Below are 25,085 nucleotides of genomic sequence, written 5' to 3'. Positions count from 1 at the left end.
AGGCTGGGCCTGACATTAAGGAGGGCTGCTCTTCTCTGCTGGGGCAGGGCAGTCATGTGCAATTGTGGCTGTGTGGCATGTACTGTGCAGTGGCTTAGGCGAGGAGGCAAGTAGGGACTCCAGTGTCTCTTGCTCTCTGCTCATCAAGTTAGGTGCCTTGAGGAGGGATTGAAGGATTGATAGGTGTCTTTTGTGACTAGTTGAAACTGTCATTTTAGTCCATGTACAATGTAGCTATTTCTGACTGGAGTGTCACTTTTTTTTGTCTAATCTAAGCAAAAGCACTTTGGCCAGCAGCTACCCTTTTTGCTCAGGGTACCAGGCTCTGAGGGCTATGGATGAGGTGTGAGTGCTAGACAGTGTTAAAAAGGATCACAGGGTCATCTGGTAGATGTGGCCTTGGAGTTGGTAGCCAGGACTACTTGGCTGTGTGGTAAAGACTGGAATTCAGACTGTGGGAGAATCTTTACAGTATGACCTCCCAGCCCCTCAGCTGTGAACCACTCTGCTACCTGCAAAAACAATCAGAACTAGAAATCTGATTGGCTGCATTCTTAGATAGTGAGTCTTCCCCAAAGGAAGGGATGAGATACAGCCAGGACCATCAAAGCCCTCAACTGTATCAAAACTCGGGCATCTGGGGAGACTTGGAACTACCAGGGCCCTCTTTCTACAGAGGAAATTTTTTCAGGGTTCTTTGATTTTCCACCCCAAGGAGATATCCCTCATCAGCCAAGGCTCAGGAGAGCCTCCAGCACCACACAGGCTAGGGCCCAAGAAAAAGCCAGAAGGAATGGCATTTCTGGTCCCACAAGTGCTTACCCTATCTTCCCACCCTATAGGTCCTGAGCCAACTGGAGGCCTGTGGCCTTGTAGAGACCATTCATATCAGTGCTGCTGGCTTCCCCATTCGGTGAGTGAGTCATACCACCACAGGGAACAGGGCATTGCTGGGGTGAATTACAGGACTTGGCCCAGACAGGAGCCTGCCCAAGACAGAGCTGGAGGTAGAGATGAAGAAAAAGAGGCGGGTCTATAGAAGTCCACCTGGAACTCAAGGGGCAGCACTTGTTAATTTATCCATTCATTTACTGTACACTGTTTTGAACAATAAAAATTACCAGCATTGTTTTTGGTAATGTATCAGTGAATAAGGAAGGTGAGTCTCTCCCTCTTGTGGTATACATTCCTATAGAGTCAGGAAAAATAAGTGCAACTGGTGCTAGGAAAAAAACAGAAAAATGCTAATTAGATAACCCAACGGGGAAGGGCCCTTCTATGCAGCTCAGGCCTATGAGAAGTGAAGGGTCAGGAATTGAGAGATGCTGAAGGAACTGAGCCCTGAGTGATATACCTGGCTCACGGATGAACTCATTCTCTTTCACTTGCTCTGGCTTGCAGGGTCTCTCATCAGAACTTTATGGAACGATATGAGTTACTGAGAAGGCTCTGTCCTCGAGCATCCTCAAGTTTCCATAACCCATACTCTGCCAAAGAGCACTCTGGTGAGTGGGGGCCCTTTGTTCAAACACAGGTCACTGAATACAACATAGCCCTGCCCTTATGGCTCCTCGTTCAATGAAGGGAACAAACTCAAAGACAGCTGTGGAATTCGGGAAGGCAGAGCTGTGAGCAGGATGCTGGGGGAAGTGCTGGGCAGGTGTGGACTGGGGAAAGCTTCCTAAAGCAGGTGGTAGGTGAGGGTAAGTTGGGTAGCCAGGTGAATAGGCTAATCTGAACAGAGGCGTGAGACAGCAGTGTGGGTGTGAGGAACTCCAGGCCATTGCAGTTTTGCTGGCTCATCAGGACAGTGGTGACAGGTGATCTACTCAGGGAACCTAGACTTTATATTCTCTGGACAGAAGAGGTGGCACTGCAGGGAAAAAAGCCAGCAGCTCCATCAGCCGGGGGGCCTTGTGGAGGTTTTGGGAGTGAGGCTGCAAAGCTGCCAAAGGGAGAGAAGCCAGAGAGGTGGGAGATGTGTGGAAGAAACTGGTCAGCCTTGGTAGGGGTTGACCAGTATACAGACAGGAAGAGCCAGAGAGGTCTGGGGAAGCTCAAAAGCCCTCCAAGACTGACGAGCTCCAGGTCCCAGGAGTTGTCAGAAGGCACTTGGGCAAGCTTTAACCTCAGGGGAAGTCTGGCCCATGGCTGATTGTAGGTAGTTGGCATGTAGACAGAACCAAGGCTGCAGGAATAAGGAGGCCAGGAATGGGACACAAGGTCCCCAGCCACGGCTATTCCCCCACCCACCCAGCACTACCCTAGTGCCCATGGGACTTCATAAGACATTTCTGCTTTGTTTTTCTCCCCTCTTGGGCAGTTTCATCACTTTCTTTTCACTCTCTCATTTCTTACTCCTCTGTCTGGTTAGCTCTCCTGTTTCATGTTTCTTGCCCAAGCCCCTGTGGGCTGTTTGATTTTGCGGCTGTCTCTGATCGCTGGCATCTGCTTTGGTAGCCTGTGTCTCCAGGGAGGCCCTGAGCAGCTAAAGGTGTTCAGAGCCCTCAGGTAAATCCTCCTGCACAGGAGTTAGCCCCGTAAGACATGGGAGGGCAACAGTGGGACCTGTTGGGCCTTCGTGGAACTGGAATTTGTTCTCTCTTTTTCCATAAATGGCAAGCAGTAAGGGGTCAGGAGCTGCAGTAGTGGCCCAGCTGCCCTTTCTGCCTCTCAGGATGTTGGGACCACGTAAATAAATGCAGGCTGAGTGGCCTGGGGTGCCAGGTTGGAAGGAGTTGCTCTACTGGCATCACCCCCTTTGCTAGCCTGTCCAAAGAGACCTGAGGCCATGGAGGCTGCAGGATACTCTAGGGCATAGTCACAGTGGGGACTCCAAGACTCCTCAGAATAGCAGGTCCCTGAGACAACAGAGCCACTGCTTCTGGTCTCCCCTAAAAAATGGGAGGAGGGAGGAAAGGCTGGAGGTAAGAAGAGCAGGAAAGAGGCTTGGAAGATGCTGAAGAGACCAAAGCCAGTTTTTTAGGACTACCAAAGCATGCGGAGAGGACCATGCACTGATGGAGTCTCTATTCCATCCCCCAGAACAGCCACCACAGGGTGAGGCGGCCACACTGCAGACTCTCCTCCAGGACATTCTCCACATTCTGCCAGCACTAACTGGGACAGCAGCCACACCTGTTGATTCAGCTGAGTGCACACCAGCTCCACTGCAGTGTGGCAGGACCAAGGTGTTCATGACTGACTTCATGGTAAGCTGGCTGAGGGATGAGATTATGCCTGCCAGCTTCGGGCTGTCCACAGCAGGGCAGTCTGGGCCCTCCTGGGGACAGTGGGAGGAGAGGCTGAGGACCTCAGTGGACGTAACTCCTTCCAGCTAGAGCTTCTGGAAAACGGACGTACGCAGGTACTGGAGCAGTGTGCCCGCTGCATCCAGTGTGGCTGGAGACAACACCAGCGTAGAAAGCAGAAGAGGCAGAGGCGAGCTGCCACCCTCATTCAGGCAGGTAGGTGGATGGCAAAACCCTGGGTGCCCTAGGATTTGAACCCCCTGTGCACCTCGCCCAGAGTCCGCAGGTTAATGGAAACCAAATCGTTCCTACCTAGGCTAAACGTTTGCCTTCAGTTCCCTTTTCTCAGACCAACATAGCTGTTTATGCCACTGTGTTTTTCATTCCTTTTTCATAAATCAATACCTGCTAGGCTGCAGGGCTTGGAAGAAGGTAAAAGTGACAGCATTTGATTCATCAAAGGAAAAGATTCATACCAGGCTTATTTTGAAAAAATGGTAGAAATAGCCCAAATGGCTAACAGGGGTGTAATCATGGCTAAATTATGGATCATCCCTATGACACAGTTAAATATTTTTGAGGACTATTATACACTTACTGGAACACCACTTCCTGGATATTAAACTATAGATTAAGGATGATCCCACCCTTGTAAGGTGTGTTTATGTGTAGAGGCATAAAAAGAACTGTAAAGGTAAATAAATACTGTAGAACTCTCTGGATTGGGGAGATAACAGGTGGTTTTTGTATTTGTCTTTAAAGTTTTTTAATGCTATTTAATGGAGTATCCTTTGTTCTCTATATAATCATACCAGAAGAAATTAGAATATGCTGAAACCTTAAGAGGAGGAAATAGAAATTCCCACCAGCCAGTAATTAATTTTATCAGCATTTGGGCATATGATGATGTTGTATCATACACTCAAAGCAAGCAAGAAAATTTGAGGACTTTATTTTATTTATCCATTTATTTAGTATAAATAAGTAAATATTGATTGAACCTGGGGCAGTTTATTACTGAGCTATATCCCCATCCATTTTTATTTTTTTGTTTTGAGACAGTCTAAATTGCCAAGGTTGGCCTCACACATTTCTGCCTCAACCTCCCAAATCACTAGGATTACAGGCATGTAGTACCATTTTTTTTTTTTTTTAAGAGACTTTTTTTCCTGTGTGCAGCACCAGGGATGGAACCCAGGGAAGTACAAATGATCCAAACCCCTCTCATTCCTGGCATTGCCAAGGATTGAGTATGAGATGGAGGTGATCCTTCTGGGCCTGGCCAGACAAAGCCTCCCAGGTATCACTCAAGTGTGTAGGCTCTGAGTGTAGTTTTTTTTTTTTTTAATTAATTTATTTTAATTAGGTTTATATGACAGCAGAATGTATTTTGATTCATTGTACACGACTGCAACACAGCTTTTCATTTCACTGGTTGTACATGATGTAGTATCACACCATATGTGCAGTCTAAGTAATGATATTTGTCCATCTCATTCCACCATTATGTGAAATGTTTTTAAAAACCCATCTTGAGCCAGGTGCAGTGGCATGTGCCTATAATCCTAGCCACACAGGAGGATTGAAACTCTAAACCAGCTGGGCAATTTAGCAAGATCATGTCTCAACATTTAAAATTGGGCTGGGGGCTGAGGGCTCTGGCTATAGCTCAGTGGCAGAGCACTTGCCTAGCAAATGTGAGGCGCTGGGTTTGATCCTCACCACGGCATAAAAGTTAAAAAGGCATTCTGTCCATCAACAACTACAAAAAATTTTTTTTAATAAAAATAAAATGGGGCTGGGGATACAGCTCAGTAGTAAAGTACCCCTGAGTTTAATTCCCAGTACTAGCAGGGAAAAACAAGCCCCATTTTGCTTCATGTGTTGACTTTAGAACTTTATATAATAGTACATGGTAACCAATACTTTAGATAAAACACATTTCTGATGTTTTGGCACAGCCAGGTTGCCAGGTGCTCTAATGACCATTGTTAACTCTTTGCTCTTTCTGGGCAAACCTCTTAGCCGTTCGTTCCTGGTTAACTCGGAAATACATCCAGAGGCTGCACATAGCAGCCACAGTCATCAAGCACGCATGGCAGAAGTGGAGAGTGAGTACGACTTAAGAAGTCAGGGTGGGCAGCTCACAGATTCTGGCACCAGACAGACCCAAGTGGGTGGGAATGGGGGTGGGGGGCAGTGTCGGGCAGGATGTTCAGCCTCTCAGCCTTGTGTTCCTCCTGTACAAGACAGGCAGGGGCAGCTCCTCCTGTGGTGGTAGTGAGTGATAATAAACAGTGGCATGAGTTTAACTCCTGGAATATACTAAACCATGGATTTGTGTACTTTAAATGCATAACTTCTATGGCCTATCAGAAAGGCTGTTGCTTGTGCAACTGCCTTATTTTCTGCCATATGGATCCCTTCTATTTCTTGGCATCCAGCTATTCACATCAGGTACCTTCAATTCATCTTGTTAAACTGATTTATTAAAAATAGTTTGGTTTCTATTTTCCATTAAAAGAACTAGAAAGCCAGCCGTGGTGGTGCATGCCTGTAATCCCAGTGGCTCAGTAGGCTGAGGCAGGAGGATCCCAAGTTCAAAGCCAGCCTCAGCAACTTAGCAAGACCCTGTCTCAAAATAAAGTATAAAGAGGGTTAGGGTCAGTGGTTAAGCACCCCTGGGTTTAATCCTTGGAACCCCCCCCCTCCAAAAAAAAAAAAAAAAAGGACTAGAGAAATCTAAAGTTTAAAAAAAGATTTTTTTTTTTTCTTTTTAAGATCAGAATGGCCTTCCTTGCTTCTAAAGAACTGGATGGTTTGGAAGAAAAACACTTTTCCCAAGCTCATGGTTCCCCGAACTCCTCTCCACTGCCCCCAATGCAGACCAGGCTTCTAGGGGCAATAATCCGGCTTTGGCCTCTAGGACTAGTCCTGGCCAATGCAGCTGTGGGTATACGCGGCTTTCAGAGAAAACTGGTAGTCCATGCCTGCCTCCAGCTTCCCTTAAGCAGCTCCAGGAGCTCCAGTGTCCAGACAGCACAACAAGACCAGGCTGGTGTCAGGTCCATCCGAGCACTACCTCAGGTAAGATGTGTGATGGGATAGCAGTCCTAACCTACCACAGATCCAGCTCCTCACACCTGTCTAGGAAATGCAGGGAGACTAAGGCTGGGAGGAGACCCTTCCTAAACCCTACTGGGTAAACCCGAAGCCTGAGCTTCCCAACCAGCTGCAAGTTCTGATTATTTCCATTATTGAAACTGGGACTGCATCTTCCAGAACCTTCTAGTCCCCACCCCCTATGGTACTAGAAATTGAATTCAGGACCTTGCTACTGCTAGGCCAAGTCCTCTACCACTAAGCTACATACCCCCAGCCTTTTTCAATTTTTGAAACAGGGTCTTACTAAGTTGCCCAGGTTAGCCTTGAAATTTTGATTCTCCTGCCTCAACTTCCCAAGTCATTGGGACTATAGGCATGTGCCACCATACAGAGCTTGAATGTCCTTTTACATAATCCCAAGTGAGAATGACTTGTCACTTCACAAAACACTGGATTTGGCACCATGTTTTCCTCATTACTTGGTTCATCTCTCCTTTTCCAGCTGAGGACATGAGAAACAGGTATCAATGGTCCAAGTCCTCTGCTTTTATAATATGAGCAGGTAGAGAGTGAGCCAGCATTCAGGAAGCCCATGTCACACACAGCTTTTTAGTTCACCCTAGAAAGCCTATCCTCATAAATCAGCTAAGGAAAGTTGATAGGTGTGTTAGCACTCAGCAGAACCTCAGGATCTGGGTCTTGGCTCTGTCCCTTTCACTAGATGACCTGGGTGAAGCTGAGAGCCTTCATTTCTTCATCTATAAATGGCTAACACTCGGTGTGTTGCATGGGCCACAGCAAGGAGCAAACAAAATTGTTTCCTTCCTTCTGCTTTGTCAATTTCCAAAGCAGAGGAATTACTATAGGCCATAATCTGAATAAAATCTCCCATGAAGCTGGGCATGGTGGCACATGCCTATAATCCCAGTGGCTCGGGAGGCCAGCCTCAGCAAGAGAGGCACTAAATAAATCAGTGAGACTCCATCTCTAAATAAAATACAAGAAAGGGCTGGGGATGTGGCTCACTGGTTGAGTGCCTGAGTCTCACTCCCATGAAAACTCACAGGCCAGCATAAATGTAAACAGAAATGTAAATGTTTTGATCTTCCAGCTGGAAGCAGTCATAGGAATGTGACAAGTGATAACTTCTACCCCTTCCTAGGGTTTCCTCATCTGTCTCATACTGAATGGTTGTGAAATATGATATTGGATTCAATTTCAGGATTCTAAAAAAATACATTAACGAAGTCCTGCCACTGGTATGGCCCTCAGACCAGTACTTGTCCACACCTCACATTTCTAACATTGGCTCTGTGAAGTACCTTTAAGACCTGGCATTCCTGGGAGCTGGGGCTAAGCTAACTCTCTTTCTCCCCAGGGCTCGATAAGGTTTCACTGCAGAAAGTCTCCACTGCGCTACGCCGACACCTGCCCTGAACCTTCACCCTCTAGTGTTACTGGCTTTAATCAGATTCTGCTAGAAAAACACAGGCCAATCCATGTGTGACCTCTTCTCACCCTCTGCTCTTACCTGGCTGAGTGATCTGTAGTGCCTTTGTTTCCATGAGGCCTTTTCCTGCCAGATGCCTTGCCAAAGACATTTAATCACACAACTGCCAAACTATCCCACAGCAATTGTAAACGTATGCATGTGAAACAACTACAGGCTGCAAGGCCCAGGCCTGTAGCCCAAGCACTAAGAGGTGTGAGAGTTGCTAGTGATTAAGCCAGGATTCAGGCCACAGAGAACTTACCATTTCACTCACTACTTCATGGATCAAACTCAGTAGCAGATGAGGCTGTTTTAGAGTTTGATCTGTCACTACAGTGGGGCACCCATTCACCCACAAGCACTTTAGAAAACAGGCAAACATGAGCTTTAGAACTTTGGCTGGGAAAAACTGCATTTAGTTCCTCAAAGGAACAAAACCTTATTTAATAAGTTGTTGACTTATTTAATTTCAAACAATCAAATCAGGGACCAAGGACAATGAACAATGCAATGTACAAGAGAACCCACCATATCTTGATTTTACTTAGTAACACTGATCAGTTTTCAACTGAAATAAGTATGAAACATGACCAATAAGTTATGTACCAAAAATAAAACATTTGAAAACAACTCTATGAATGTCAAGCTCTCTTCATAAAGGATTTGTACACTGAGTACTCCCCATGGCCTGAAACATACACACCTGTTAAGAAACAGATACCTGCACAACCTCAGCAGTCAGCTTGCATCTGGGAAGCCACCTTCCATGTTTGGAGGCCAACAATGTTAGCTGCTTCCTGACCCACCCCCCTGCAAAGACTAGATAGTTCTGGGAGTCAGGCATGTGCTTGACCAAAGAGTACAATAATGCATTTTAAGAATCCTCATTCTGTGGTGGTTCCACGATCCTTAAACAGCAGTCCGCAAACTCCACAAACAAGGGCTCCTGCATATAGGCTCTCATGAGCTTTGCTTTGTTGTCACCCTGATCGAGGTTGATCATCAACTGTCTAAGGTGTGGATTGAGCAATAAGTTTTTTAATGTTGCAGATTCTCCTTTAAAAAAGAACAACAAAAAAGCCTAAGTTCAAGTAGGAACATGTACAGATGGCTAAAAGCTTAATGTTTTAAATGTAATAAACTCTTGCATCCCTATAAACCATTATGTCATACCCCCAACTCCATGGGTCTCTCAACCATGGATATAACTAATCAGGTTGAAAATGTTAAAATTTTTCAGTTACAAAATTTTGCCTATACATAATTTGGCATAACAACTGTTTACCCAGCATTTACATTGTATTAGGTAATCTAGAGATGTATACTTATATTGTGTTAGTATCCTAGAGATGATTTCTGCTGAAACCAAACCCTGCCCTACAACTGTCTCATCACTACAGTGGTATCAAGTGCTAAGACCAACCCATTAGCCTGACTGGCTGGAAAGAATGAAATTAATTATACATAGAACTCATACAAATAGTAGACTAAGAAGTACTACAAAAAAAAATGTGCTATTTTTACACACTTTTTGCGTGTGTATAGTCCTGATCAACACAGGGCCTCACACATGCTAGACAAGTGTTCTACTGCTGAGCTGTATCTCCAGCCCCCCAAAATGTACATTATTAACATCTGTTTCCCCCCTGAAAATTTTAATCTTGTGATACTAGCCTGCACTAAGGAATGGACTATAAATCCACCACAGGAGATAAGGGAAATACTGGTCCCTACCCTACAAATTGATGTATAAGACAAAATACCATAAAATATGAGTGGTACATTAACTGATAAGTTCAAGGCAATATGCAAAGACAAGTGCCTAATTCTGAGAGACATGGGTCAAGAAAAGCTTAGTTGAGCCAAGGAAACTTAAACTGTACTTTGAAGGAAGGACAGAATTTTGCCAACCTGCAATATCCAGATTCTAGACAAAAGAAACAATGGGCATTGTGGCCAGGCCAGGAGATGTGAAATCATTCAGGTTTACAGAACTGTACAGCTGGAAAGGAAAGGCCCTGTATGCCATACCATTTTTAATAGCTTAAGTCATATTTCAAAAAATAATAAGGAAATTAGGGCAGGAGGTGTAGCACAGTGATAGAGTGCCTATCTGCATGAGTGAGTCCCTGAGTTTGATCTCCAATGCGTTTTTAAAAAGGTGGGTAGATGGTTAGGGATACAGCTCAGTTGGGAGGGTGCTTGCCTTGCATGCAGAAGCCCTGGACTTGATCCCCAGCACCACCAAAAACAAATTCTATACAATAAAATTATCTCAGTGGTTAACAAGGAAATAAATACAGAACAGACTTACCTAAATTCTTCAAATTTTGTAAAGAAACTCTGTCTTCTTCCTCATCACTATCAAGAAAATCGGCTATAGAGGAGTCATCATCTAAGAAACACACAGCATAATCTGTTTAACAGTCAAAGCCAGTGCATCGGATGTTAACACGTACTCCCGAAGGAAAAAAAAAAGTGCATACCCAACAGTGATGGGGTATACAAGTAGTTAAAAATAAAAATATCTCTGGAATTCACAATTATACTACTCTTGTATAAAAAAGGAAAAGCAGGTGAAAGAAAAAATGGTGGTTTTACTTAAATGCATCCTAGCACTTAAACTATGTTTCCCTCTGGTCTTTGAGCTTGGAACATGGTATTTTAATTCTTAACACCCCACCTCCATGGGCCAGTGAACTAGCTGATGTGTAAAAACATGCCAAACATAAGTCCCTGAGCTTCCACGTAGGCAGAAATTACTGGCCCTTCCTAAACCCAACTAGAAGTTTCCCAAAGGGCAGAGATGGCCCATCCCTATGATCTTCAATACCTCTTTAGTGGAACCAGAGGCCTGGAATAATGCATAACCCAGGACATACGAAGGAAATTCTACATGGATGGATAGGATAGATGGAATGACAGCCCATTACCCCAGCAGAAGGAGTCCCCAGCAGCAGTGAAGTGACCCAAAACAAAGGAAACCTCCTGCCTCAGCCTAGCTCAGGTTAACTGACAGCTAGTCAGGCTCAGGCAGGGAAACCCAAAGCTGTGACCAGAAAAGGCCTCTACCAGCAGAACCCACCTCACATTCCTACACCACAGTCATGGCCTTTCTCCCCACTGCTTCCTGCTCCTGGGTTTCCTCCCATGAAGGAAGTGTCAGGCTGCTCTCTCACCACCCATGACAACTCATGACCCACTCTTGGGGTCAGGGATGAGAAGACTGCTGCTCCCTAACAAAGCCATTCTGCAGCCCATGTCTTAGATTCATTTCTTTCCATTAGTTGTCTGAAAACTCCTCTAGGTTTGTTTGAAATCAATCATCCAAACAACACACCTTTGTTTTCCTTAGGCTGTGTAGTTTTCACAGGAGCAGCTGATCTTTTATTCTTAATGGGACGAGTTTCAGGGTTGCACTGCTCTGAAAAAGACAAATCTCAGACATACACACCTTCCATTTCAGTGATAAGGCTGCACCTCCTCACCAAGCCAAGGGAGAAGCATGTGTACTGGGTGGAGATGGATGTGGAAGAAGGGAGACATCAGAGGGACAGGATGAGAAAAACTCTAAGCCTAACAGAAGGGCTTAAGGACGCTATGTTCACACATTTCAAGAACCTGTTCTCAGTCTCCTTCCCTAATCTACAGGGTTTTCACCATGATAAGTGGCTCACAGTGTCTTCAATAAGCATCATGATTTTCTCAGCAATTTCAGATGTTAAATTTATATGTACCAGTGCCTCTGAGAATACACAGATGAAAAGTCACCACTCCCACCTTTGAAGGCTTTAGTCATGGGAGATAGCTAGACACACAGAAGAAGGATCTAGTCTAAGTCCACCTGAGAAAACCAGGAGACATCACCAAGATGACTCTTAGAGGAGTGTTAGGTAGAAAGAAGAGCATTACTGGCAGAGGAAAAGGTCTATGCCTAGGCAGAAAAGAGCAGAGTCAGGAATTAGGAGATAGTGATAAGCAATTGCCAGCTGATTGATAGGGCAGCCTGGCAGGTACTTGGAACACAAGAAGAAGCCAGAGCAAAAGAATGGCCCCCACAGGAAGTATGTCTTTCCCCACCAATGTCTCAGCAAAAGCACCACTGGCCTTTAGGGTGAAAAGTTTTCTAGTGGTGCAGAATGGTCTCTTACATTGCACTATCTACATTTGAGCCCCAGAACCAATTCTCCATAGTATCACCAAGTTGATAACAGTGACACCGTGACAAAGTGTCTCCTTAGAGAATACTGCCTTCCATACTAGAAAGCCAGAGTTCTTAGCATAGGAGAGTAAAATTTGCATTTCCAGAAATATTGCCCCAGCACCAACAAGGTCGCAGGGTAATGAGCTTCTGATTGCCACATGGATGCAGGACAAGCATTGAGGACTTCAGACTCCCAACCCTGCTTCCAGTGCTATAGTTTCACTTCTTTCCTATCTTGAGTTGGTTTCTTTGAAAATGTTCCAGAGATATTAGGAAATGGGGGAGGTGGTACTGCTGGTAAACCAGAGACTCAGGATAAAACTAAAGGCAAAACAACCAATGAAGAACTTTAAGAGTCAACAGAGCACATGGTAATAGGAAAGGGTTATGGGACAGACTAAAGAAACAAGATTAGTAAACAATATGCTGTGAAAAGGGGCAAGCATCTAATCAGAAAGGGGGTTGTTACAATAGCTGCCAGTGTCAGTGACTAATCAGCAAGTGCCCTGTCAGATAAAGTGTCTCAATGGACCCTTTCAGAGCATTCAAGACACTACAGATGAGACAATTAGGTTTTCCTATAATAAAGAAACTTATCCAAGGTCCAGAGTTAAGTGGCAGAGGCAGAATTTGAATCTAGGTCTAACTTTAAGGCTGTGCTACACCTCAGGAGGGAATGAAAGGAGGGGTAGATTTTGGAGTTAGCTGTTGGTTTCTAGGACCCCAAAAAGTAAATGGAGCTATATGTTTGGGTGTTAAGAAGGAAAGGAAAAAGTAAAGGGGGAAGGAAAGAAAAGGAGAAAAGAAAGATATAAGCTGGGCATGGTGGTATATACCTATAATCCCAAGGGTTCAGAAGGCTGAGGCAGGAGGATCTCAAGTTCAAAGCCAGCCTCAGCAAAAGCAAGGCACTAAGCAACACAGTGAGATCCCGTCTCCAAATAAAATACAAAATAGGGCTAGGGATGTGGATCAGTGATTGAGTGCCCCTAAATTCAAACCCCAGTACCCCCCCCCCAAAAAAGAGAAGGTCAAAGACAGAATCCCAAGTTTCAAGGGAAAGCAAAGGGAAGTAACTGAGAAACAACATTCAAAAAGGGAAGAGAGGGCTGGGTTGAGTGGAACATGCCTACCATCTCAAGTTACAAGGGAAGCTAAGCAGAAGAGTCACAAGTTCAAGGGCAGCCTGGGAAACTTAGTGAGTCTTGTCCAGAAAAAAAAATGTTTAAGCTGAGTACAGTGGTGCACGCCTGTAATCCCAGCAACTCAGGAGGATCACAAGTTTGAAGTTCTGGGGATATAGCTCAGTTGGTAGAGTGTCTGCTGCGCATGCACAAGTCCCTGAGTTCAATCCCCAGCACCATTCAAAAAAAAAAAAAAAAAGAATTAATATGGGGGCTGGGGATGTGGCTCAAGCGGTAGCGCGCTCGCTTGGCATGCGTGCGGCCCAGGTTCAATCCTCAGCACCACATATAAAGATGTTGTGTCCGCCGATAACTAAAAAATAAAATATTAAAATTCTAAGTTTAGAATCTCTCTCTCTCTTTAAAAAAAAAAAAACAAGTTTGAGGCCAGTCTTGGCAACTTAGTAAAGCCCTAAGCAACTTAGACCCTGCCTCAAAATAAATTAATTAAATAAATAAAAAGGTCTGGGGATGTGGCTCCAGTGATTAAGCATCCCCGGGTTCAATCCCCAGTACCCACTCCCACAAAAAAAGTCAGGGGATATATCTTAGTGGTTGAGCACCACTAGGTTCAATCCACAGTAACACAAAAATACAATAAAAAGAAAGGGAGGCAAGAACCCCAGAGAGTAGTGAGGTACACTACTCTCAGGAAGGGAGAAGTCAAGCACAAGAGATATTCACAGAAACCAAGACAACAAATGAATAGTGTCCAACAAATGTGTAGAAACTCTAATAAGAAGAGCTGGATATGGTGGCACGTGCCTGTAATCCCAGTGATTCAGGAGGTTGAGGCAGGAGGATCACAAGTTTCAGGCCAGCTTCAGCAATGCAGTAAGACCCCCATCTCAAAATAAAATATAAAAATGAGTGGGATGTAGGTAGAGTGCCCCTAGGTTCAATCCCTAGAAGTGAGAAATAAAAAGAAATTCCTGTTAGAAAACTTTGTGTGTATACTAAGGATCAAACCCAGAGCCTTTCGAATGCAAGGCAAGTGCTCTACCACTGAGTTACATAGCCAGCCCAGAAATGATTCCTTTATTAAATATTTTAGATATCATACTTTAACAATGCCTGTATCAGGAATAGCAAAACAACCCAAATATCCACCAGTAGGGGTCTAGTTAAACAGTGGTTATATCAGCCATCTAATACGTCCTTTATTTTTTTTTTAAATTACTCTCTATTTTTTTTTTAAAGAGAGAGAGAATTTTTAATATTTATTTTCTACTTCTCAGCGGACACAACATCTTTGTTGGTATGTGGTGCTGAGGATCGAACCCGCACACATGCCAGGCGAGAGCGCTACTGCTTGAGCCACATCCCCAGCCCTAATACGTCCTTTAAATCAATGAACTTAAACTCTATATCCTGATTCTTTTAAAGTGCCCAAAATATGCTATAAAATCAAATAAGGACGTGTTTAGGTAGTCTAATCTCATTGCTGAAATTCTTTGTTTTTTTGTTTTGTTTTTTTTTTGGGGGGGGGGTTGGTACTGGAGATTGAACCCAGGAGTGTTTAACCACTAAGCCACATTTATTTAGAGACAGCATCTCACTGAGTTGCTAGGTACCTCACTAAGTTGCTAAGGCTGGCTTTGACCTCATGATCCTCCTGTCTCAGCCTCCTGAGCTGCTGGGATTACCACTCCCGGCTCATAGCTGAAATTCTGAGGGATTAAAAAAAAAGTCCTTTACAATCAGCATACTACAGTGATGCAGCCCCATCAATGTTTATACCAGCTCAATTCATAATAGCTAAACTATGGAACCAACCTAAGTGCCCTTCAACAAATAAATGGATAAAGAAATTGTGGTATATATATACACAATGGAATATTACTCAGCTTAAAAAGAATAAAATTATGGCATTTACCAGTTAATGGAAGGAACTGGAGAATATTATGCTAAGTAAAAATAAACCAATCTCAAAGAACCAAAGGCCTAATGTTTTCTCTGATTCGTGGATGTTAGTTCACAATAAGGCGGAGGGAGAATAGAGGTGATTTGGACTAGACAGAGGGGAGTGAAGGGAGAAGAGAGAGTGGGTAGGAATGATAATAGAATGAATTGGACATTATTACCCTATGTGTATAAATAATTACGTGTCCTGTGTAACTCATGTACAACCACACAAATGAGAACTTACACTCCATTTATGTGTGATGTGTCGAAATGCATTCACTGTTGTGTATAACTAATTCGAACAAGTAAATATATATATAAAGAAAAAAGCCCTATGTAATGGCACAAGAATGGAAATAATCTGAAAGAATCTATATTAAGCTTTTAGCCACAATTTTATTGGGTAGTAGAACTAATGAGTTTTACTTTCTAAAATACCTGGTCTTTTATTTTTTTGGTACCAGGGATTGAACTCAGGGGCACTCAACCACTGAGCCACTTGGCAGTATAAAGCCAGTCCTAATTTGTATTTTATTTAGAGATAGGGTCTCACTGAGTTGCTTAGTACCTGGCCACTTCTAAGATAGGCTTTGAACTCCAGATCCTCCTGCCTTAGTATCCAGAGCTGCTGGGATTACAGGTATTTACCACCATGCCTGGCTAAAATACCTTGTCTTTAAAAAAAAAAAAAAATGTAGCCAGGCGCAGTGGCACATGCTTGTAATCCCAGCAACTGAGAAGGTGGGGGCAGGAGGATCACAAGTCCGAGGCCAGCAACTTAGTGAGACCCTGTCTTAAAAATAAAAAAGGGGCTGAGGATGTGGCTCAGTGGTTAATTGCCCCTGAGTTCAATCCCCAGTATGGGGGGGGGGGCAAGAAATGTATTTTATCTTCATAAAACATGTATATGTGTGTGCACGTGCATATATATACACACATATAAATATGCTTGTATATACTTATGTGTGTATGTATATATATATATATATATATATATATATGTATATATGTGTGTGTGTGTGTGTGTGTGTGTGTAGATAGATAGAACCCAGCATGCTAGGCAAGCACTCCACTGCTGAGTTTCCTCCCCAGGTGTAACTAATATAAAACGTGGAAAATTCCACAAATTTAAACAAACTAGAGTGGCAATTAAATTTTCTACACGCATATGTCAGTTTCAAGATACCTTACAGATCTTAATGATACAGTACAGATTGTTAAGTGCAAACACTATCAAGGACTTTGCTCCTTTTATTGTAAATAGGTCTACATCATTGTTTCTAATAAGATACTATTTAAAAGAGAGAAACTGGGGCTGGGAATAAAGCTCAGTTGGAAGAGTGCTTGCCTTGCATGCATGCCTCCCCGGAAACACAAAAAAAAAAGAGCGAGAGTGAAACATTCTAGTTAACCTCAGCAGAGAAGCTTCTGCCAAAAGGTGAGAGGCCACTCCAGCATGCTAAGAACAGCTATGGAGGATTTTGCTACGAAAGCAGTCTAGGGGTTTTTGTTTGATTTTTACTTAGAAAAGGTTTATTTAGATCACAATTTTGGAGATTTAAAGCAGTCGACTCTTTTTAAAAAAGAAAACGACAGAGGCACGTAGGAATAAAGCCAGGATAGAAGTAGGTTGACTGTTAAAAACCGAGAAAGCATTTACAGGGGTCCCCCCACACAAGGAGAGGTACAGGACACTAGAGACAGACTGAGGACGCAAGGCTCTCACAGAACAAATGGTGACCCGAGTGAGACAGAATTGCTTGGGAGGTCTGAGGAGCTCCGGGCGGATCCGGCGCTGCTGCAAGGCCTGGAGGAGGCGCAGCCTGAGGCCCACGTTCCCTGAAGGCACTGGGGTGGGGTGGGGTGGGGGGGTGCCACACACTAGGAGGCCAGGTGCTAAAGCGGGGACACCCGGGCCTTACCTTTGTGCTTCTGGAAGCAGGTCACCGAGCAGCTGCAACGACAGAGACCACAGCCCGAGTCAGCCCAGAAGGCGACGGCCCCTCCCGCAGAGCCCAGCCCAGACCCGGCCGGACACTCGCGCTCCCCGACCCCCACGAATTCCCCACTCACTAGGGCACGCAGCAGGCGGGGCAGCGATACTTAGGTTTCTCGGAGCAGATCACGCACACCACGGTGCTGCATTTGAACGACGCCATGGCGCCAGACCAACTGGCTCACGCCCCTCTTACGCAGCAGCTCCTAGCGCACGCCCTTCCGCTCGTTTTCTAAACCAGAGCCAATCAGCGTTCGGCACTTATTGGCAGTCAAAAGCAATGGATGGATCTTGCTCCCTCGTCCAGTCCTCATTAGTAGAGCGTCGATATACTCGATGTGCACCAAGTAGCTATCACCAGGTCTTGTCTTGATTAGGTCTCGTCGTCAAAGAACTTGTTATCTAGCCCTATCCCTATCCTTACGAAGCTGTGTGGCTTGGATCAAGTCACCACCACTCTATAGGATTGTTGCACGCGTATAAAAAGAAATAGAACTAAACCTCCTCCACAAACATTGGGTTCTCCTGTCCATCTCATCTCTGGCAATCAAACCGGAATCGATTGGTTCATGTAGCACACAGGAAACTGCCCTTCCCATCCTAGGCCACTCTTCCTAAAGGAATAAAAGACATTTCTTGAGGCTTGGCCCGGAAAAATGCTTATTAGGGCTCTAACTGTGAGACCTTCTCTGCGGAGGCACTGAGGACCTTCAGAGGTTAGAAGACGGTCTCTGTTCCCTAGGAGCTTAAGGCCTATAATGAAGGCAAAACTGGGGGAAGGAGAGAAGACACTCATTCTTTGGTTCGTGCCTCTTCTGATCTGCATTTGCACGAACCTGAGAATTAGTGTTTCTGAAATTTGCCCCTCGACTCCTCTCTTGCCTCACCCCAGTCCCAGTGTAGATTGACCAGAAAGCAGATGACCTCTGGCCCAAAGGAGTGGATGCTGGGAAGTTTAGTCTGGATGGATGGACTATGATGGGTCTTGAATGCCATCACAGACTTCAGGTAGAGACAGTCATGGGGTTCTTTTGTTTTGTTTTAAGAGCCTGGGTCCTCTTCCTCAAAGCCAGTGTGAGCCCCAGCCTAACCATGGCTCTCACCTTAATTTCAGATTGGCCCTCCTAGGGCTTTAAGTCACACTCATCCCCACCAAGGGACTTCTCTTCTATGTTGGCTGTTTAGCTTCTGGTGCCCCCCTTAATAAGGAATTCTCACCATAGTTTCCATGTGTGGGGATGGATCTGGTACAACTTCAGCAGGTGCTGAAGTTTTCTTGGTTCAAACTTGTCCTTGGCTGTGTGACTTAGATGGATTGGTTATTCCCTCTGTGATCCCTCTTCTATTAAACAGGATGTTCAGGCTTACTTTCTTGAACTATGTAAGGTAAAGAGATCGTGTGTAAAAAGTAATTTGAAAAACTCTAAAATGTTATTTATGTGATACCTGGAAAGAGTCTAACTCCCCTGAATCTCCAGACCAAATCCTATGAGCACAGGTGAGAGGGCCCAAGTCACTCACAGCCCAGGTCCTGAAGCTCCAATCTGCCTTCTACCTCTGTAGTCCTTTCGAGTGGGGAGTGATGATCTTCAGTATCATGGATTTGCTGTGGACGCTGTCCAGTCTTCAGTGCTGAAGTAGCATGACCCCTCTGGCAGCCCAGGGTTCCCTGCCTCCAATCCCCACCCAAGAACCATTGGGAATCCAAGATGCTTCCACGCTGACCCAATAACTCACGGTTCCTCATGTCCCTCAACAGTTGAACAACTGCTGGTTTGAACCTGCAGCATCCCAGAAGATCCAAGTTTATCTGGGTCAGAGAAGCCCAGTTTCTTGTCCAGGGCCACACTTGAATCCTGTGTCTTGTAGGCACTTGTTGAAATTTGCCTGCTAAGAAGATATTGCTTCTTCTTATTGATGCCTTCAGATTTTTCCTATGATTTATGTGCAAAGACTGAGGCCAGGGAGAATCTCCATAATTTTCAAAGGCTTGACCACACCCCCCCAACCCACATACAAATCATGACTCCTCTATGTGTCAGTCTACAGATGGTGCAGAAAAAGAGAAAATTCCTGGAATTCCTCCCATACTTATCCCCTACTGTGAAGATATCCCTCCCTCTACTCTGGGTGTCCCCAGTTTGCATTGACCTCTGTATCCCTCCTATTCCTCCAATGTCCAGAAGAGGAGGTGGGCTCAGCTGTGATGGCTTTGAGGTTGAGGGATGCCAAGAAGCCCAGTACAATTCCCCTGGGTGACAACCAGTTCAGAAAAGAAAGACAAGTATGACTCTAGGCCCAGCGATTACCGGCTGCCTAGGTAGTCCTTGGCATCAACCTGAGATGTAATATGGCATCTGAAGAGAGATGAGGTTTTTCAGAGCTCCCTGGCCTAGCCAACAGAGGATTCTAGGGAGCTAAACCCAGAGCCAATACCAATTCCTGGAAATGGCCATGGGTCCCAGGCCCATTCCCAGCACCACCAGAGGGCACTGCAGGTCAACTGGCTCTGGTAGAGAGACTGCTGGAATGTAGCCCGGGTGACACACCCCCTTGTGCAGGTGACTAGGTTGTCTGATCCGCAACTGTGGGTGCTGGCTGGCACCTCGAACATCACCAGGTGGTGAGATAGAGCACTGAGAGTATGAGGGCAATGCTGGTGACCTGATGGGCAGGGATGCCTCCTGAGAGAAAGCAGGCAGAGCCCCAGCCTAAGGCTCCCAAAGCAAATGGCTGTCCAGGAGCAGGTTCTCATGGTGCCCCACCCTATCACCTTGAGTTACCGTACAGTCCCAGGAGAGCAGAGGTTCAACTGGAAACTGGCCCCCCACATTAGCCTAATAACAGTTGAATGTACTTCAGGAGCCTTTGGGTTAATAACTAAGGCACAGTCACTCAGTTACTGGTACCTTCACTGTCGCCCTGATGGGGAGAGCAGACGGTTCTAATCTCCCTACATATGTCACAAGTGTTGCCCTGATTGGAGGCCAGGGATTAATAAGGTTGAGCCCTATTAAATTTCAGTTCCTTTCTGCAGTTACAACACCTCAATCCCTCCCAGGATATGGGGGAGCCCAGGATCAGCACTAGAAGTGTCTGTGATGGGTTCTTAGTGACTGCTGACATGTTCTCATCTGGTAAATAAGAGCGATTAAAGTGAGTAAGGACTTTGTTGAGGGACCTGACCTTCTGGTAAGGTGGACTCAAGTAATTGATTTCCAACTCCTTGTGTGTTTTTTCATAATCATGAAGTTATAGCCATCCTCCAACTCTAGACAATGACAGCATAACCTACAGTTAGACTTGAGAGGGAATTTCCAAAAGATGAAAGAAATGGAGAATAATTGCATTCTCTACCACTCCAGAGACAATAGAAGTCATCATTGGTTCCTGAAATTTTCACACTTTATCTGTCTTACAAATTTATATAGATCTCCCACCTACATTCCCTAGGCCACATAGGGGTCAAAGGAATCAGGAATGTCCCAACACGTCTCCAAAAAGACTAAGGGTCCCAGGTGGATTGGGAGTGGAGCCCCAGGCTTTCCTGAAAATTTAACACAGCTCTACCTCCACATGGTAGAGATCCACAGAAATTTTGCTAAGAAAGGGGAACCGACAGCCTAAGCTTCCTTTCCACTTCTTTTAAAAATGAAGACAAAGAAGTGCACATGTTGGGTTGGGGTTGTGGCTCAGTGGTAGAGCGCTGGCTTCGCATGTGGAAAGTGCTAGGTTCGATCCTCAGCACCACATACAAATGAAACAAAGGTATTGTGTCCATCTACAACTAAAAATATATATATATTAAAAAAAAAGAAGTGTACATGCCTGTAATCCCAGAAACTCAGGAGACTAAGGCAGAAGGACTGCAATTTGAGGTCAGCTGGGCAACATGGCAAGATTCTGCTTCACAATAAAATAAGAAGGGCTGGGGATGTAGCTCAGTGGTAGAGCACTTGCCTAGCATGCACAAGCCCATGGGTTCAAACCCAGTACATTGGGGAAGGGGGAGAAAGAAAGAAGAGACAAAGACTTTGAAGACAAAAATCACAAACCTGAAGAGGAGTGGTTCAAAAAGAATAAAAGGAATGGAAAGAAGAAAGGACACAGGCTGGCTGGGTAGGGAGTGGAGAAGGCTTGTTAGGGAGCAGCAGCCCCCTCAACCCTGAGAAGTAAGGCATGAATCACCAAGGTGTTGAGGGTTCAGCCTGACACTTCCTGCAGGGGAGAAAACATGGGGGCAGGAGGCAGAGGGGAGAAAGGTCATGGCTGTGGTCTAGGGGTGTTGAAGTTTCCTCCACAGTTCTTTATGAGGAAAAAAATTTTTGGCAGTACTGGGGATTGAACCTAGGGGTGCTGTACACTGAGCCACATCCCCAGCCCCTTCTAGTTTTTATTTTGAGACAGGATCTCACTATGTTGCCCACACTGGCTTTAAACTTGTAATCCTCCAGCCTTAGCCTCTCAAATAAGTGAGATTACAAGTACCTGCCACCAAGCCTGTCTTCTTTATGGCTTAATGGCTCATTTCTTTTTAGTGCTGAACAATATATCATTGTCTAGATGTATTACAATTTTTTATCCTAAGCTAAGCTTTTCTTCCCGCCCACCTCAGTACTAGGGATCGAAACCAAGGTCTCACACATGCCAGGCAAGCACTCTGTCACTGAGCCACATTGCCAGCCCTAGACTATGAGTTTTTAAAGGTCTCAAATACCTTGGCATGTCACACAGAGGCCATCCTGGGCTGCCCTTCTCTCCAGTCAAACCCTTTTTTTACATGCCAGTCTTCTACAATCCTTTTACCTCCCTATACTCTATTCCCTCTTCCTGGAATTCTCTTATTTCCTTGTTGGGTTGAAAAATTCCTGCTCCTCCTTAAGTCTTAGTACAAGCTTCATGTCTTCAGGGAAACATCCTATAATTTTTCCTCTCGGGCAAAATTAGGCACATTTTCTGGATTCTGCATGCTTATTACTATTTCACAACTCCTTACAATTCATAGTAACTTGTATCTATCTCCCCCAGTAGCTATAGGGAAGAGACCTCCATCTATTCCCACATCCCCAGTGCTCATCTCAATTGGCTATCACCTGAGATTGGTAAAAACAGTATTTGCTTTGAGACAGGCTGAACCATGGAGCTTTGCCCCGGGTCCTGTTAGTGGCTATTAAAAGACTGAGGATGGAGATGAGCAGAAGATATTTTTAGTTTGAGACATATAGGAAATAGTGTGAACATTTTTATAAACTATGAAGCAGTTACAAATATTACTAATAGTTCATTGCTACTAGTTCTGCCTGAAGCTTGATTACTATTTTTTATACTAGGGATTGAACCCAGAGGCACTTTTACCTGAGCCACATCCCCAGCCCTTTTTATTTATTTATTTATTTTGAAGTAGGGTCTTGATAAGTTACTTAAGGCTTTGCTAAGTCGCTGAGGCTGGCTTCAAACTTGCAATACTCTTGCCTCAGCCTCCCCATTTGCTGGGATTATAGGCATTTACCACTATATTATAGGCATATACCACATATATCTGCCCAGCCAGATTACTGTTTATACCACTTAGGATACTATTGTCCTCAGCACAGAGGACTTTAATTTATTATATAAAGAAAGGAAATACAGCATGCCAAAAATCAAATGCTTTTCGTTCTGAGTTTATTTATCTATCTATTTTCATAGTATTGGGGATTGAACACATGAGCACTCTACACTAGCTACCTCTCCAGCACTACCACCCCCTTTTATTTATTTATTTTTTTTTAGAGAGAGAGGAGAGAATTTTTTAATATTTATTTTTTAGTTTTTGGCAGACACAACATCTTTGTTTGTATGTGGTGTTGAGGATCGAACCCGGGCCGCACGCATGTCAGGCAAGTGTGCTACCGCTTGAGCCAAATCTCCAGCCCCGCCTTTTATTTTTGAGACAGGATCTCACTAAGATGCTGAGGCTGGCCTTGAATTCTCACATTTGTAATACTCCTACCTCAGCCTCCCCACTTGCATGTACTACCATCTACCATAGCTGGCTATTCTCAGGATAATTATAAAGGATGAATACATTAAATAGTTATCCTCAGCTTCAACGGCACAATAATTAGAATAACATGAAGAATAGGATCTGCACACTGGTAATCCCAATTATTTGGGAGGTTGAAGCAGGAGGATCACAAGTTCAAGACCAGTCCTGGCAACTTAGCCAAATCCTATCTCAAAATAAAATTAAAAAAGACCAAAGATGTAGCTCAGTGGTAGCACACTCCTAAGCTCAAACCCCAGTGCTGGAAAAAAAAAAAAAAGAAGAAGAAAGAAAGAGAGAAAGAAAGAAAAGAGAAGAACAGAACCCAGGCCTGGAACTGCATTTAACATGGAAATTGCCTCAGGCAGCCACTGCCTGTTGTTGACTGAAGCAGTAGGTGAAGGGTGCATTAAAAATGTTCAGGGGCCATAACATTCTTGAAAACTGTTTACAGGTGATAAAATAGTGACCTATCACCTAGCTCTCCCTGTTCCTGTGTTGATTCAGATCAGTTTATTGTCTGCTGTTAATTGTTTTTAAGAGGAATCTACAAGATTGAGAAGTTTACTGCTCAATCTGCATGGTGACAGGAGATGATCAGCCTTGGTCAGGTGAGAACAGAACAAAGTTCATGAGAGCACACCATCAGGAGCCCGGACCCTGCACCTGCAGGCTGCAGTGATGAGTGTTGACTCACCCCAGGATGAGGCTTCTGAAAATGAATTCCTGAGGCCTGCTCAGCCTCTGCTTGACTCCTGCCACCTGAATGCCTCTTTTTCCCAGGGCCCAGGTATGCCAGGAGAGGCTTACTAGAGCCCTAAGCAAGGTGGACTGCTTTGCAGAGGTGTAGACAGGCTGGCTCAGGGAATTCACATTCACTCTCTCTGCATAGATAATGTCTCCGATGCATTGGGTACTCACAGTGACAAATACCTCGTGGAAGGAAAACTTGACATGCATTTATTGTCAAGTGACCATTTAAAAATGTTTGGTTTTTAGATAGGATTAAGATAAATATCATAAAAGATTATATCACTTGGTAAACTTTTATATATAAAATACTAAGGTTTGGTTCTGCTTCCAAAGTAACTACATGGAAATGGAGGTGCTCACTTGCAATCCCAGCTACTAGGGAGGCTGATGCAGGAGGGTTGCAAGTTTGAGGCCAGCCTGGACAATTTAGTGAAACCCTGTCTCAAAATAAATTTTTTGGGGGGTACCAGGGATTAGACTCAGGGCACTCAAACACTGAGCCACATCCCAGCCCTATTTTGTGTTTTATTCAAAGACAGGGTCTCACTGTTAGGGCCTCAGTGTTGCTGTCACTAAACTCGTGATCCTCCTGCCTCAGCTTCCCAAGCCACTGGGATTACAGGTGTGCACCACTGCACCTGGATTCAAAATAAAATTTTTTATAAAGCAAAGCTGGGGAGCTCTGGGGATGTGGCTCAGTGGTAGAACATTTATCTAGCATGAGCCAGGTCCTGGGTCCAATCCCTGGTACCTCTTTAAAAAAAAAAAAAAAAGGTAACAATATGCCTAATCTCTACTTCCTCTCCCATCCATTCTGGCTTTGTCCAAGAGGCTACACAGTTCCCTTCCAAAGTACTCCTGAGGGGGAATCTAGAAATACTATTCCAAAATTTTGTCAAGGAAATTATATAATAATTGAAAAACTTGGGGCTGGGGATGTGGCTCAAGCGGTAGCGCGCTCTCCTGGCATGCGTGCGGCCAGGGTTTGATCCTCAGCACCACATACAAACAAAGATGTTGTGTCCGCCGAGAACTAAAAAATAAATATTAAAAAAAAAATTCTCTCTCTCTCTCTCTCTCTAAAAAAAAATAATAATAATTGAAAAACTTTAAAGAGTTATGGAACAAGAGTCATGCATACTATTAAAATGTTAACTATCCTCCAATTTG

At 44.5% G+C, this 25,085-nt stretch overlaps 2 protein-coding genes across 14 annotated transcripts in view; one reads left to right on the top strand and one right to left on the bottom strand.

The window, feature by feature from the left end:
* Positions 1–8,478, top strand: part of Myo19 (myosin XIX) — a 28,493-nt gene extending 20,015 nt beyond the window's left edge. For 7 of the 11 annotated variants that reach the window (XM_040269090.2, XM_040269089.2, XM_040269088.2 and 4 more), the window contains 7 exons: positions 843–913; positions 1,402–1,505; positions 3,046–3,212; positions 3,338–3,467; positions 5,277–5,362; positions 6,033–6,338; positions 7,735–8,478. In XM_040269090.2, the coding sequence (XP_040125024.1) occupies positions 843–913; positions 1,402–1,505; positions 3,046–3,212; positions 3,338–3,467; positions 5,277–5,362; positions 6,033–6,338; positions 7,735–7,863 (993 nt within the window). In that variant the 3' untranslated portion in view covers positions 7,864–8,478. Of the gene's footprint in view, positions 1–842; positions 914–1,401; positions 1,506–2,374; positions 2,512–3,045; positions 3,213–3,337; positions 3,468–5,276; positions 5,363–6,032; positions 6,339–7,734 lie in introns of those variants that run through there. The other 4 variants (XM_040269091.2, XR_005726401.2, XR_005726400.2 and 1 more) reach the window with 4 other exon arrangements.
* Znhit3 (zinc finger HIT-type containing 3) lies at positions 8,243–17,375 on the bottom strand. 3 transcript variants are annotated; one of them, XM_078042373.1, is made up of 6 exons: positions 17,215–17,375; positions 17,064–17,095; positions 14,002–14,141; positions 11,189–11,267; positions 10,163–10,243; positions 8,243–8,904 (listed from the first exon to the last, which is right to left on the bottom strand). In XM_078042373.1, exons 1-6 carry the CDS (start codon positions 17,298–17,300, stop codon positions 8,723–8,725), a joined length of 600 nt encoding a protein of 199 aa, XP_077898499.1. In that variant the 5' UTR covers positions 17,301–17,375; the 3' UTR covers positions 8,243–8,722. The 3 variants fall into 3 exon arrangements, with proteins under 3 accessions (XP_077898499.1, XP_005321589.1, XP_040125031.1); XM_005321532.5 differs by lacking the exon at positions 14,002–14,141 and having other exon boundaries at positions 11,189–11,272; positions 17,215–17,374; XM_040269097.2 differs by lacking the exons at positions 11,189–11,267; positions 14,002–14,141.
* Between the last annotated feature and the right edge of the window lie 7,710 nt (positions 17,376–25,085).

This window comes from Ictidomys tridecemlineatus, chromosome 3 (assembly GCF_052094955.1).
Source record: "Ictidomys tridecemlineatus isolate mIctTri1 chromosome 3, mIctTri1.hap1, whole genome shotgun sequence".
NCBI lineage: Eukaryota > Metazoa > Chordata > Mammalia > Rodentia > Sciuridae > Ictidomys > Ictidomys tridecemlineatus.
Note: the sequence above shows the minus strand (reverse complement) of the source record. Positions and strands in the feature narration are given on the sequence as shown.